This window comes from Pituophis catenifer, unplaced genomic scaffold (genome assembly GCF_029215685.1).
Source record: "Pituophis catenifer annectens isolate HBS135680 unplaced genomic scaffold, rPitCat1.0.hap2 SCAF_5, whole genome shotgun sequence".
Classification (NCBI taxonomy): domain Eukaryota; kingdom Metazoa; phylum Chordata; class Lepidosauria; order Squamata; family Colubridae; genus Pituophis; species Pituophis catenifer.
Genome location: NW_027256885.1, coordinates 61,726,223 through 61,741,323, shown reverse-complemented (window position 1 = coordinate 61,741,323; position 15,101 = coordinate 61,726,223). Strand labels below are relative to the sequence as shown.

The window sequence follows — 15,101 nt, the reverse complement described above, 5'->3', positions numbered from 1 at the left end:
TAGGTAATGGTGATTTATTCAGTAAACCATGGTTAAACAAACCATGGTTTAACATATGGTTGCATGAGCACATTGCTTATATGTCCAACACCTGGCATGCTTGGCCTGTTGTCCTTCAGAGTTCTCAAGAAGCAGAGGTTGAGATGAAGGAACTGCTCTTATGTGACTAAACATAAACCAATTATCTTCCATTTTTGCCACCAGGACTTCAGTGTAAGTTTAAGGGTCATGGACACAGGCCATTCCCACACTCCATAATCAAGCTATATAGTATCTAAAGTCAATCAAGGGTTGTTTTTTTTCAGCCACAAAGCATGCATTTCCCTTTATACACACTTGCACATGTTAAAAATTTAATGATAACCCATACATTTAAATTATTATATTGTCTTAACATGTATTTACTGAGCTTTATACTTCATACTGCCCTGAAAATACTGTTTAATTCAGTTTCATCATTTCTTTTGCAAGAGATCCTTGCCCCTGGAAACTAATCTGGGAGTTTTTGCTACCCTTTGAAAACTCTCAGATCAGCTTTCGGGGCAGAGATCTCATACGAAAGAAAAGATGAAAATATTAAACAGTATTTCAGGGCAGTATGAAATATAAAGCTCAGTAAATACACTTTAAGACAATATAGTAATTTAGGCTAAAATGATCACATAATTTTCAAAGTAAACAGTATTTAGAATATCATAAAAATGTTGTATCCAACCTTGGCAACTTTAAGACTTGTGGACTTCAATTCTCGGAATTGAAATCTCCAAGTCTTAAAGTTGCCAAGGTTGGATACCCCTGCTCTATAGCTTTCATTAATAACCTACTACTACTGTTAAGTTTTAAGGGATGTGGTGGCTCAGTGGCTAAGACACTGAGCTTGTCGATCAGAAGGTTGGCAGTTCAGCGGTTCAAATCCCTAGCGCCGAATAACAGAGTGAGCTCCCGTTACTTGTCCCAGCTTCTGCCAACCTAGCAGTTTGAAAGCATGTAAAAAATGCAAGTAGAAAAATAGGGATCACTTTCGTGGGAAGCTAACAGCGCTCCATGCACCTTCGGCTGTCAGCCCTGGAGGCCACCTTTCTCTTTAGATCTTCAGGGCTGCAACATTTCGTACATAGGCCTGTTGTGGGAAACTGGGAGGGGGTTGCTTGGAGTGGGTAGAGATAGATAGCCATAACAACATTCTTTTCTCTGGGAGTCAAGGACGTTCAGCCTGCACCTGGAGAGGTGTGACTGGGAAACATCTCCAGTTGGGACAGTGGATTGATTGGACCATGTGATGGACATGTGGGTGCAGGGGAAGGGACTTTGACTTTCCTTTGGGTGGGGAAAACCCAGGGGCTTTCAGATTCGGGTTTTCCCAGATGTGCCAATATGACATCTCTAATAAAATGGAACTTTGAGGAATTGCCTGCTTCAGAGTCTTACTTGGGGGTGTTACTTGGAACCCTGACATCGGCGTTTAGACATGCTGACCACATGACCACAAAGACGTCTTCTGACAGTGCTGGCTCTTTGGCTTAGAAACGGAGATGAGCACCACCCCTAGAGCTGGAAATGACTAGCACACATGTGCGGGAGAACCTTTACTGTTAAGTTTTACCTCATATTCAATAAATCTGGTGGAATCTTCTAAATACATGTCTTCTTTCTTTGGTGGGATGTCACGAGTGGCCAATGCCAAGCAACGGAGAGTATCCCGTCCTGTGCCCCACTCTTTGATGACTCCCAATATGTGGTCCTTAACAGTGGCAGTGAGGGGAACACGTGTGATGCCCATGCGAACATAGTTACAACGATCAATCACACCCTCAGGGGCACCCTGTGAAGACACAACAAAAGTAACAAGCATTGTTACTCGTGGGGAAAGTGGATAGAATAGCAAACAATGTGACTACATAACTGTCTGGATCAGGTCATAAAACTTTAGTATAGAAGTTCTCTTTCCTTTATAGTGGTAGATAAAGTAATCTGAAGGTCCATCACGGAACTGTATGACTGCTGAAGGAGGTTCAGATAACTGAAAGACTATCCATTATTTCCCCCTTTCCCTCCAATAGGAGATAACTTACAAATAAGAACAAAACTCCATACATATAAAACTAGCTACAAAAAAGAAGAGAAGACATGGTCTTCTCCCTGATATGATGGTCCATGGAAAGATTCTGGATGCCAAGCTAAGTTCCACCTAAACAGTTACCATTTGTATATATCAGGTAGTCCTCAACTTACACTACAATTGAGCACAAAATTTCTGTTGCTAAGTGAGACAGTTGTTAAGTAGATTTTGCCCCATTTTCAACCTTTCTTGCCACCATTGTTCAGTGAATCACTGCAATCGTTAAGTTAGTAACACAGTTGTTAAGTGAATCTGGCTTCCCCATTAATTTTGTTTGTCAGAAAGTCGCAAAATGTGATCACATGACTCTGGGACACGGCAACTGTCATAAATATGAACCACTTGCCAGCCATCCAAATTCTGATCATGTGACCAAGGGTATGCTGCAACCATCATAAGTGTGAAAAAGGTCGTAAATCACTTTTTTCAGTGCCATTGTACCTGTCAGCGTTCCAGCGCTGACATATCAAAGGAGAGGAGAAGCTTGAACTTTTGCCTACTTAATTCCTTTGAAGATTCTGTTCCCTCGGAGATGGGAGGAGGGGGGGACATTCCTGTGATCTGACGGAGATGGGATGAGGAGAGTGGCTTGGAAGATAGCCAATGAGATGTAGAGAATTTGGGATCAGAAAGGGAGGGCTTGGGGGGGCAAAGGTCAGTGCTGACCGCGAAAGAGCCAGGGACAGAGAACTATGCTCAATAAAGGGAAAATTTCCTCAAAGATCGGCAGTTTGGAAATTCATTTATTTTGAGATAGCATCGAAACCTGACAGAAACTTTGAACGGTCACTAAATTGTTTATATATATATACATTTTTCTTCAGTAAACATAAAAATTCAATATCTACATGAACAGTGTGTTGTCTGGGTACAGTTAGTTTTGAAAAATAATAGTAATAAAAACAATAATATTCATAGCATTGATAATAATCACATAATAGTATTTGCTTATCCATACTAATAGATCTTCATTATATAGTTACTCATTCTCTTAAACTTTTAAGTTTCTAACTTCTGTTTCTGTCAGCTAACCATTAGTAAAACGAGTCCTATGTTAAAAAATATTCTGTTTCTTCCTTCTCCTTTATTTTGAGTGTTAATCTTTCCATCTCTGCGCATTCTAATATTTTTTATTACACTTTCATCAGTAGGGATCTCTTCATTTTTCCACTGTTGTGCAAAAACAATTCTCGCTGCTGTTAACACATGTAAAGTTAAATATGTATTCCCTTTTATTGTACTTTTCTGGTAAAATACCCAACAAGAATATTTCTGGTTTTAAATCTATATGTTGCTTTACCATTTTTTCTAACCATGCATGTACTTTTGTCCAATATTTTTTTGCCTTTGGATATGTCCACCACATATGATAGTACGAACCCAGTATATGATTAATTGTTGTAAATCAAGGACTGTCTTTGGAAAAATCAACTAGAAAAAATTAATTAAATTTAGAATAGAGGTCACTGAGATGGCACACAGAGAAGCGTACTACCAACCTTGACAAACATTTTGTTACCAACAGCAGCCCTGGAAGCTTTGGCTGGAGAGCAATAGACAGACATGGACTTCCTGTCACGAGAGAACTCTAGGGTGAATTCCTTCTTCATGAGTTGTTTGATCACCTGAATAAATTGCAAAGCAGAGGGAGAAAAAGAGAGTTAAACCTTACTTCACTTCAGAAGCCAGAAAAACCACAGCAAATGAATGAGATGAATCCAAACAATTGGTCCTCCAAATATACTCGGCTTGGTTTCCAATATTAGCTCAACACAAATGTGAGAATAATCATCTTTTTTGAGCCTCAGAAGAGACATAAATACAACAGGAAAAGGCCATCAGAGGATGGCTTTTAAGATTGCAAGTAAACAAATATATTGTTCAGTACCACAACAAGCAAAACAAATTATTTAATTAGGTATCAGCTTCCAGGTGATGCTACATAAGTCTACAGCAGCTAAAATAGCAAAAGGCTACTGGTAATAACTAAGCCACCAATAATTTGGAACAATTTGGAATTGTAAGCCACCCAGAATTATCTATTGAGGTGGATGGCTGTAGAAATTTAATCAATAAAACAATACAGATTTATTATAAGCATCATCTTTCATAGACTATAATTTAGTTCATCAAACCCACTCCTATTATTTCAATTACTTTCAGTTATTTTTACTTATAAACCATTCTGTATCTGCTGGTCTATTTTACATTAAACAATATACTCCTTTTTTAAAAATCCTTACTTATATTTCATTTCATCTTTACTTACATCATTTACTTACATCATTTACTAACATTTCAAGTTTATTTCTTAATTTAAATTAATTCCTTTGTTTTTTTCAATCTTTGGCACACATTTCTTTACCCTCAGCAGGTGTTTCTCTCCAATCCATAAATCCCCAGACAACAAAATATAAACCTTTCTATCTTTCACATTGCATCTACTGATCTGTTTTACATTATAAAATATATTTCTTTTTTTAACTCCTTACATACATTTCATTTCATCTTTACTTACATCATTTACTAACATTTCAATTTTATGTCTTAATTTCAATTGAGTATTCCCTTTTACAATAATCTATATATTTATTCCAATTTGTTTCTTACATACAATTTCTACTACTAATGCCATTCCCTTAAATCAACCATGTCACTGCTTTAATTCCCTTTCTACCTTTTTTTTCTTCCCCTTTTAACCATTTTCTTTTAAACTCTACAGAATTCCACTTCTTAATATTTTCCTCCCTTTCTCCCATTCTCTTATTTCTTTCTTCTTCTTCTTCTTTTTGTATTTATTGTATCTTCCTTCCTGCATCCTTTCTCTAGTTTTTAACTTCATTACCCTTTTAATTCTCCCCCTCACTCTTTTCCCATTTCCTTCTCTTTTCTTCTTTTTTGAGAGATATTCCCCCCCATCTATTTTTATTTTATCACTGTTGATCTCAGTGTAATCATCTATATTTTTCCTTCAATTATTTTCTTTCCAACATTATATTCTTGCTTCTCACTTATCTTTTCTCTTTCTTTCTTTTTGTATTCTATCCAATCCTCCGCTTCTCTATTTCCCTTAAATGCTTCTCACACCTTTTGTAACATCTCCCTCAGCTACTCATACTCATACTCCCAATTCTTCATATTGTCAATTTAAGAAGAAATAATTTTTAAATTTATTATTATTTTAGCTTATATCTAGTTCAAATTCAAGTCCATTTGATGTCTTTTTTTTTCTTTTTTCTTTCCAAGTAGTGTCCAATTCAAATAGTCATTTGAGCCATTCCAGTTTGATATTTTATTCTGTCAACTTCTTTTTGTAATCTTGCTCCAGCTGTTTAAACAAATACTCCTTAAAAGGCTTCTCACGATGATTTGATTATTTATTACAATACTTCTTTCCCACCAGCAGATGTCTCTCTCCAATCCACAAATCCCCAGGCAAAAGTATCAATTGTAAATCCACATAAGTAGTACTTCCTGTTCTTCAATTAATTCATTTTGTTGTTAAAAAATGCTTTCTCTCAATTTCCTTTTCCTTATACGTATTATTCTTAATTTCTTCCAAGTACAATTCTAAATCCAGGTGGTTAGGTCTCCTTTTAGGGCTTTTGTTTTTAAAGTTCCTCTTTATTTTTTTTCCCCTTCACTTTAAATTCCCAAATGCCAATTAGCCGCTTATTTTGGGTTGGGACCTCTTTTAAGGTTTAAAATTTTTTTCTTCTTACCTGTGAGTTGGCCAATCACTCACTTGGTAACAATACTCTGTTTCATCACCACTCCTGCTCAATTCTTAGTCCGGTTGCCCCAGCTTGTAGCGGCCGTTTCAATGGCCACCACCACCGCTGCCAGGTCAAAGAGCTGCCCCTGACCTTTCGAGGAACTTGCCTGTTCCTCTTGGTCTTCCGAGGCACCTCTCTCTCTCCCCCATCCCTACAAGATGGATCCGGTCTGAAGACCTCCCGACAGCAGTTTGTCAGTTTGGGATTCACGAAGCTCAACGGAGCTTCGCTATTTCCCAACCAGTATTGCCGCAACGCTTCCGGTTTCAGCATCAAACCCACTCCTGTGATGTCCACTACATGGCAGAATTGGCAAATTACAAAAAAGGGGGGAGAAATGGTACATGGATGAGTTATATCTCCAGAGAATCAGCTTCCTTTTTCACCCCACAACAAGCCCCTAACACAAACACATTTCTACTGTTGTGTTCCTCCTGTGCTCCACTGAACAGTGCCTCTGCATTCCAAACCTGTTCCACAGCAGACCATGGGGTAATCTGGAGAACCTCAATATAAACAATGAATATTGTGGTATGAAAACACATTGCATGAACTTTACAGTGGAGGTGAACATGGCACCACTCAGTGACCAAGCAATATAGGACTTTATGTTCCACTGCCTCACTGATGTCTGACTCTGGAGGCTCCGGAGGCAGCACATAACTCCCAGATGGCCCTGGCCCCCTCTCTGCCTCCGACGCAGAGCCCCCAACCGAGCCTTCCCCAGACTCCAGGACTGGCCCATGTTCCTCCCCAACCTCCTCACTGTCCGACTCTGCTGCCAGTTCTGCAGGCCACCGGCGGACCACAACACCTCCCTAAATCTTCACAGTATTTATCCGATAGTAACACAGTGTGCTTTAATCTGGCAAGTTTCTGCCTATAGGCAAACAACAAACTACTTTGAGAAGTTAATCATGGCAGTCTTGGTTCCCTGTGCCTGGCACTCTAATGAGAGTCAGTTCCTGGAAGGAGCATGTACTTACTGAGTTGCAGGCATTGGCACGGTCTACCTTGCTGAGATTTCGTACGTCTGTGTTGAAAACATTCATCTTTTCAACCAAGCAGGTAAGGGCAGTTTCAGTGGCCTCACCAACCTTCTCATATACACCTTTGGACTGGGAAAGGGAAGAATCAGAAATATGAATTAGGTATACCAAATTCTGATCATGAAATGCTTGGGGTGTATCAAGATTCAGCCTTGGGAAGGGCAGTATAGTTGGGAGCAAGAATGATTAATTTAATGTCATTTGAGAAAACATCTCAGACTTGACCCTCCCTAATTCTCATGGAGAAAAAGAGAGGGTTGGGGAGAGAGTATTCAGACTCGCAATGTTCTATTACTGTAACCATATAATAAAATCAATTAGCATTCATAACTTTGGTTTTCTAGTCTGGTCTTCCTCAAGGGACTAACTCTTATCATTCTCAGGGCTGTTCTGCAGGCTTATAACTAGTCTCTGATATTGTTGCTGTTGTTTGTGCCTTCAAGTTAGTCTTTACTGCTGGCAACTATATGAATAGGTCCCTGCAGATATTTGGGAACTTTTTCAGAAGTGACTTGCTGTTGCCTTCTTCCTAAGGCAGAGACTAGCCCCAAGTCACCCAGGTGGCTTTGTGCCTAAGGCATCAAACTGACTCTCTGTCTCCAGTCTTAGCTGCCTAAAATAATGACCACTGGTGCACGTAGCACAATTTTATCAGCCCTGTGAGAAAAGAAACCAGCAGTAATGAATTTTGTAAGTCTCTTGCCCTCAACATCTGACAACACCTCCAGAAATACAAAAGTGAGGAGGAAGTTTGGACCTCCTTTTATTAGAGGCTTCCCTACATTTAAGATTTAACAGTCATTTTCTCAGCTCCAATGAACCTGCCAACTCTAATTTGGAGAAGGAAATTAGAGAACTTTGGAATCTATTCCCGCTGAAACATTGTCCAGTACAATTCCTCTGGATGCCAGGTCAAAATCTTTATATTGCCTTTTAAGAGTTTTTAGACTCCACAGAGGGTTTTTTTCACCCTTTTTGCCTCTGGTTTTATTAGTTTAATGATGAATTTGTTGGTTTTGTTTTATTTTGGAAGTTTTGGTGAAAGGGGCCACACATGTCTCTTATTGAACAATTGGTGAGAAGTGGATGATGAAGCCAAAGAGAAGCATTCACCTCGTTGAAATCCAGCGAAGAGTCATTGCAAAGAGCACAAATCGTGGCCAGCTCAACAAGACCATCATATTGTCCAGCTTTGACTAGTTTGTCATTCTTAAATCTGCATGTGCAAAAGAGTAAAAATGTATTTGTTTTATTGATATAAGCACATTTATATGGCCGCCGATCTCAAAAAAAATGACTGGCAGCATACAACCAAAAGATAAAACAATAAACATGTAGAAACAGTCATTATTTAAAAGTTTAAAATGCATGAAGCACACAAATTATCAGATTAGTAATGGGATTCCTCCAGAGATAATGACATAGCCAGGTCTTGAGAGACTTCTGAAAAAGAAGTAAGGATAGAGCTGACTTCAGTTCAGGGGTGAGAATGTTCCAGAAGGTGGGTGCCACAGCAGAAAAGGCCTGCCTCCTCATGCCCACCAAGTATAACAGATGGGACCCACAGTATGCCTCTTCTGCCCAATCTCATGTGAAGGGCAGATGTAATTGGGGAGTGGTGGTCCTTCAAAAAACCCAACCCTATGCAATGAAGGGCTTTAAAAGTCAAAAACAGAACCTTGAATCAGACCCAGAAGCAAATTGACAACCAGTGCAGCCTGTGAAGCAGAGATGTAACATGTCCTATCCTAGAAACACATGTAACTGCTGATGGAAAACCCATGTTAGTTAGCCAGTGCAACAGTACCACAGAAACCATGTTTCAAGTATTATAAAGTCCATCCTGTGTGGCCCTCACTGCCCACATTGCTGCATTTTGCACCAGCTGAAGCTTCTGGATACTCTTCAAGGGCAGCCCCATGTAGCATGCATTACAATACTCCAATTGGGAGGTGACTAGGTCATGAGTGACAGTGAGCAGAGCCCCCACCCCCACCCCAAATCCAGGAACAGATTCAACTGGCACATAACACAAACCTGTGCGAAGGCCCTCTTAGACATGAATGCCACCTACTTTTTAAGCAAGTTGCGAGTCCAGGAGGACATCAGATTGCGCACAGGGCCTATCTGGGGCAGTGCACCCTATCCAGCACCAACTGACAGGGCCCCAAACTCAAATCCACTCAGTCTTGCCAAAATTCAGCTGAACCTGTTGCTTCCCACCCTATAGCCTCCAGGCACTGGGATAGGACGCCCATGGCATTGCTTAATTCAGCAGGGGCAAAGATTGTTAGGAAATGATTATTACCTACCTTGTTGGGTTGGCAATATATAAACCATCAATATAGCTTTAAGACTGCTGTATTGCATCATACTGTGTCCTGATTGGTTAGCTCTGTAGCCAATGTCCTTAAGAGGGAGCTAGAAACATGGTTTGTTTCTCTTTGCTGTTCTTGCTCTCTGATATCTCTGTATGCTACTGTTTGCAAATCAAGAAGAACTGTTTATTGTGAATGACTACGATGACTGGTAAGAAGACTTTGTTATTGGATTATCCCTGGACTGTCGTTTTGCTATCTCCTGCTTTAGATGTGTATGACCTGGACTGTTTATTGGACTGTGCCTTACTATTTCCTGAAAGTAAATACAACTCAGTGTATCTGTGTGTTGACTGTGTTTATTCGTAACTACTCTCAATCGCTTTCATGTGCACACCCTTGCTATTCAAGGGTTACTCTGCGAATTCCTTAACAAAGATATATAATTGGAAGGAGCATAGATTGTTTCTGTGAATTATGGGAGAAGCAAAACAACAGCTAAGAAATCAAAGCATCTGATTTTTTTTCTGGAAGAATAAATATCACATTAAGACAGAATATGATTTGTTTGGTTTTGATTTATTATTTTGGTTGAAACTAGCCATTATAATTTCAAACCATAATAACCAATAAATTATGTGTTGGTGAATCCAATCACTTCAACTTAACAAAACCATAGTTGAAGCAAAATATTATTTAGCATTATGTAAAAACTAAAGTATTGGCTTTGGTTTTTAAAAAATCAGTGTCTATTTTTCTCTCTATATATATATATATACAGGCTTAGGCTAAACTTTTGGCTTTATTTAGAGTTCACATTTGTACTTACATTTCTCCTTCTGGGGCGTAGGTGGAACCAGTGATATTGAATTCATTCAAGATACAAAAATCTCCCTCTATTTTGTCCACAACAAACATCTAGAGAAAAAGAGGGAGGGAGGGAGGGAGGGAGGGAGGGAGGGAGGGAGGGAGGGAGGAAGGAAGGAAGGAAGGAAGGAAGGAAGGAAGGAAGGAAGGAAGGAAGGAAGGAAGGAAGGAAGGAAGGAAGGAAGGGACAGGATTTCAATAAGGATGAAGATGAGATGCCCAAAAGAGACTTTAGATGAGAAAAGTGCTGGCATCCACCTTCAGCTCACCTTGCAAACAGACATTTGGTTGGTAGTCAGGGTGCCAGTTTTGTCGGAACAGATGACAGAGGTGCAGCCCAAGGTCTCCACTGAGGGCAGGCTTCTGACAATGGCATTTTTCTTGGCCATACGGCGAGTCCCCAGAGCTAGACAGGTTGTGATGACAGCGGGAAGGCCTGAAGAGGAAGAAGAGGAAGGAACAAAAAGATAAGCTTGGGGAATTCATGTCACGTTCAAACAAATCAGCTCGGATGACCCCTTTGGCTCTTACTACCCATAATTATACTTCTGTTTCAGATATCATTGGGAAAGTCACATTATTAGATTCCAGTTTGTGACAAAGAATGCTAAGGCTTTAATGAGAACTGTAATAGTGTGTCATAGCCCAATAGTACAGGAAATACTTTGGATCTGAACAGTCTCTGAAATCTGAGTGACATTGTAGTAGAAGGACTGAAAAAAGATCTTAATTCTGTTCTCTGTGTTGAAAGGCCTAGAGATACAACATTACTGTAGTCAGTTCACCAGAAAACCTAGCTGGGGGGGTGGGGGGTGGGGGGGTAGACAAATTTGCATTTTAAGAAACAGCCTCCTCCCCAGGTGGACCGGGGTCTAACGAACAAACCAAAGTACCAGAAAGCAAATCTGCAAGATGATTGTCTGTAACTCCTTTAACATCCAGGATGCTCTGTGCTATCTCAGTTGATTTGGCTTTTCTACTGGTTGTCCTTGACTTACACAATTGAGCCCAAATTTTTTGTTGCTGAGTGAGACATTTGTTAAGTGTGGTTTGCCCCATTTTACGATCTTTCTTGCCACAGTTGTTAAATGATTTTGCAGTTGTTAAGTTAGTCACATGGTTGTTAAGTGAATCTGGCTTCCCCATTGACTTGGCTTGTCAGAAGGTCACAAAAGGTGATCACATGATCAACATGCAATAAATGACGGTTTGCACAAAGTGTAAATCCAGTCACGGATAACTTAAGGCTTTGTGACAGTATGGGTTAATATCTAAAGGGCTGGACTCCAACTCCTTCAGACCCTTTTCAGAGTTCAGTGCACCATATGTTCAGAACAGAACAAAATGAAAGCACAAAAATATGATGGCAGCAAAAGCTATTTTAAAAAAGAAAGAAATTTCTCATTAAGCCTGGACAGGTGGTTATGGGAACGTGGAATGGCCTCAACTGACCTTCTGGGATGGCAGCCACAGCGAGGGCAACAGCAATCTTGAAGTAGTAGATGGCACCGCGGATCCAGGAACCACCATGTATGGGGTCGTTGAAATGCCCAATGTTGATGAGCCAGACAGCCACACAGATGAGGGAAATGACTTTGGACAGCTGCTCACCAAACTCATCCAGTTTCTGCTGTAATGGTGTCTTCTCTTGCTCTGTGGCTGCCATTTCATCGCGGATCTTACCAATCTCAGTGCTCACGCCTGTGGCGATGACGATACCAACAGCTTTGCCAGCACCAATGTTGGTACCCTGGAGTGGGTTTGAAGACGAAGGGGAATAAGAACAAAACGGATTAAAATCAACAAAGGAAAGAGGCACTCAATAAATAATGGGTGGGGAATACTAAGTTATTTTAGATAAAGAAGACTGTAAGTATGGCTGTGTACAACTTAGATAAGCACATTGTTTTCTTTCTTAAAAATCCAAGGTCTCCAGTCATCATGGCAGTAAAGAACATGTCTGTGCTACATCTATAGCATGTTCATTCTCTAACTGCAAAAAAATGGTTGGAACTATTGTTTAGTAGAGGAGTCCCTAACCCCTGGTCCATGGACCAGGACCGGTCTGCAGCATGCCAGAAACCAGGCCACACAAACAAGTGAAACCCCACCCACAGGATGCAGGTAGCACATGAAACCACACCCCCTCCAGTCCGCAAAAAAACCTCTCTAGACAGAACCAGTCCCTGGTGCCCAAAAGGTTGGGGGCCATTGGTTTAGGAAATTGCTGAAACTTCTGCTAGGGATCATGGCAGCCACAAAACTCTAATCCTATCCCATCACCCATTCCAAGAACCATGTGCACACCTTCTGGGGTGAGGTTTTAGCATGCTGCTAAATTCTTAATGAAGAAGCAAAAATAAGCAAATAGCACATTTCCTTAACTTGCGGAATTAGCTCTTGCAAAGGTAAAAGGAAAAAGAAAAAGGATGACCAACAGATTCAGTTACAGCAGAGATTACTGAATCATTGGAGGACCTGAAGGACTAGCTTGGGGACAGATCATCTTGGATAAAATCTTTCTGTGTGGTCACTCAGAGTCAACACTGAGTTGATGGCATATAGTCAATAATTTGATTATCTTACACTTGTCGTGTCTCCCTAGTTGTATCTGACTTGCAATCATATTCAAATTTTTGGCTATATCATATCACTCTTTTTGACAGTCATATGTTATTAATAGGAAGTATAAAATTATGGAATTTATAAGCCTATTGTTTTGCCCCAATCTCCCCAGTTACCTATAGGTGACATAAAAGTGCAATGTAATATTAGCCAATTTGCATTGTTGCTTGAAAGAGCAAGGGAAAGCAAATAAAATGATGTCAGATTGTCCCAAAAGTGATTTTTTCAAAAGGCAACTGACTTTGCTGTTTCCTTGAAGATGTTTCCCTTCTCATCCAAGAAACTTCTTCAGCAGCTCTGAGCTGAACAAACTTCTTGGATGAAAAGCAAAATGTCTTCAGGGAAGAAACAAAGTCCAGTTGCCTTTTGAAAAAGCACTTTTGGGACAACCATGACCTGGATGACTGAGAATCTCCATAGACCCGTGATGGCGAACCTATGGCACGCGTGCCACAGGTGGCATGAGGAGCCATATTAGTGGGCACGCCAGCTCAGCTCTGGGGCGCATGCAGCTGGCTGTTTCCTGCCTCTGGAGGGCCTGGGGGGGGGGTGGGGAAGGCCCGTTTTTCTTTCTTACCTGGCTCCAGATCCTTTCTATGCATCTGGGAAGGGCAAAAACAGCCTTTCCCACTCCCTTGGAGGCCCTACGGAGGCTGAAAGGGCCCATTTCCCGACTCCCAGTGGGACAGGAAGTGACTTTTTTCCTGTCCCCAGCCTCCAGAGACTCCTAGAGAGGCTCCTAGAGACTCCTAGAGTGGCTTCTAGAGACTCCTAGAGAGGTTCTGGAGGCTGGGGACAGCAAAAAATGTCACTTCCTGTCCCACCGAGAGTTGGGAAATGGGCCCTTTCAGCCTCCGTAGGGCCTCCAAGGGAGTGGGAAAGGCTGTTTTCGCCCTTCCCAGATGCATAGAGAGGATCTGGAACCAGGTAAGAAAGAAAAACGGGCCTACCAGGCCATCATGTGCCAGGAGCGGGGGTGGGGTTGCGTGCGCATGTGCGTAGGCACTTGCGCGTGCAACCCTCCCCCGCCCCCCCCTCTCCTGGCACGCGATGGCAAAAAGGTTAGCCATCACTGCCATAGACATTCAACTGATTCTTTATCCCACTGTGTAACCAAATAAAGACAATTTGGATCAAAAAGATGCATCAGGAGGCTTTACATCTTCAGCCCTGTCAGTAATACTCACAGAAAACAGCATGTTCTTTTTGTCCTGATTTACAGCCCGGGGATCTGGGACAGGATCAGTATGTTTGATCACAGAGACAGATTCACCTGGGTGGAGATATAAAGGGTCAGACCACTTGCTTCATACACAACAGGGTCAAGATGGCTTGACTGAATGCAAGCATTATATATTGCATAGATCAGTGTTTCTCAGTCTTGGGTACTTTAAGTGTTATGTATATAGTTTTGGCGGGAAAGTGGAGAAACTATCTGAAGACTTTGGTGTCCGGAGCCGGCAACCCAAGGAATTGAGAACAACTGAAGAAGTCAACGCCCCCGGAGAAATCCAGGAGGTTCCATTGGCGGAGTGGGGAGAAACAAGAGGTCCCTCCGACCCGCTCGACGCCACACCACAGACTGAACTGTGCATGTCTACTAGGGTCTGGACACGCTCTGGTCACCTGCATGATTTTGTATGTAAATGTGTATCCCAAGTGCCTTCTGGGAGGGGAGGGGTGTTATGTATATAGTTTTGGCGGGAAAGTTTGAATGTAATTGCTCTCAACTGATTGGCTGATTGCCAGGACTGTAGAGTATATAAAGGGAGCTGTTTCCCTGGGTCAGTTGCTGGATTCACACCATGAAGTAAGGTTCTGTTGTTATTCATGACCTGGCTTCTGTGTCCTCATTCACCCTACTTAACATTAAGTTATGTGGACTTCAATTCCAGAATTCCTCAGGCAGCAAGCTGGCTAGTAAATTCTGGGAGTTGAAGTCTACATATCTTTAATTAGCCAAGGTTGAACAACACTGGCATAGATCTTACCCAAATCTACCTATACTAGGGGTGTCAAACTCAAGGCCCGGGGGCTGGATCCAGCCTGCAGGGTGTTTGGAACAGCAAAGGACCAGCCCATGGTGTCTCCACCAGCAAAAATGTTTTCGCTGGCAGAGGGGTGCAGGAAGCCATAGCAGCTGAAAATGGAGCTCACAAGGGCTGCGTGCAGCCCTCCTGGGCTCCGTTTTCACTGGCAGATGGTTGCAGGAGGCCATTGCAGCCAGAAACAGAGCTTGGGAGCCCGTTTTCACTGGCAGAGCACTTGGGCCACCAAAGACGCCCCTGACACGAGTGACGTTGAGCTGGCCACGCCCACCCTGACCATGCCCACCCCAGCCCCCCAA

The 15,101-nt window shown here is 41.6% G+C and overlaps 1 protein-coding gene across 2 annotated transcripts in view; it reads right to left on the bottom strand.

Annotated features, from left to right (window-relative positions):
* The window catches only part of ATP2A1 (ATPase sarcoplasmic/endoplasmic reticulum Ca2+ transporting 1), an 84,820-nt gene that overhangs the window by 37,603 nt on the left and 32,116 nt on the right, over positions 1-15,101 (bottom strand). For both annotated transcript variants that reach the window (XM_070944574.1, XM_070944573.1), the window contains exons 7-14: positions 13,942-14,027; positions 11,582-11,879; positions 10,399-10,565; positions 10,092-10,180; positions 8,058-8,160; positions 6,882-7,013; positions 3,619-3,744; positions 1,604-1,822 (exon numbers count right to left, since the gene is read on the bottom strand). In XM_070944574.1, the coding sequence (XP_070800675.1) occupies positions 1,604-1,822; positions 3,619-3,744; positions 6,882-7,013; positions 8,058-8,160; positions 10,092-10,180; positions 10,399-10,565; positions 11,582-11,879; positions 13,942-14,027 (1,220 nt within the window). The remainder of the gene's footprint in view (positions 1-1,603; positions 1,823-3,618; positions 3,745-6,881; positions 7,014-8,057; positions 8,161-10,091; positions 10,181-10,398; positions 10,566-11,581; positions 11,880-13,941; positions 14,028-15,101) is intronic.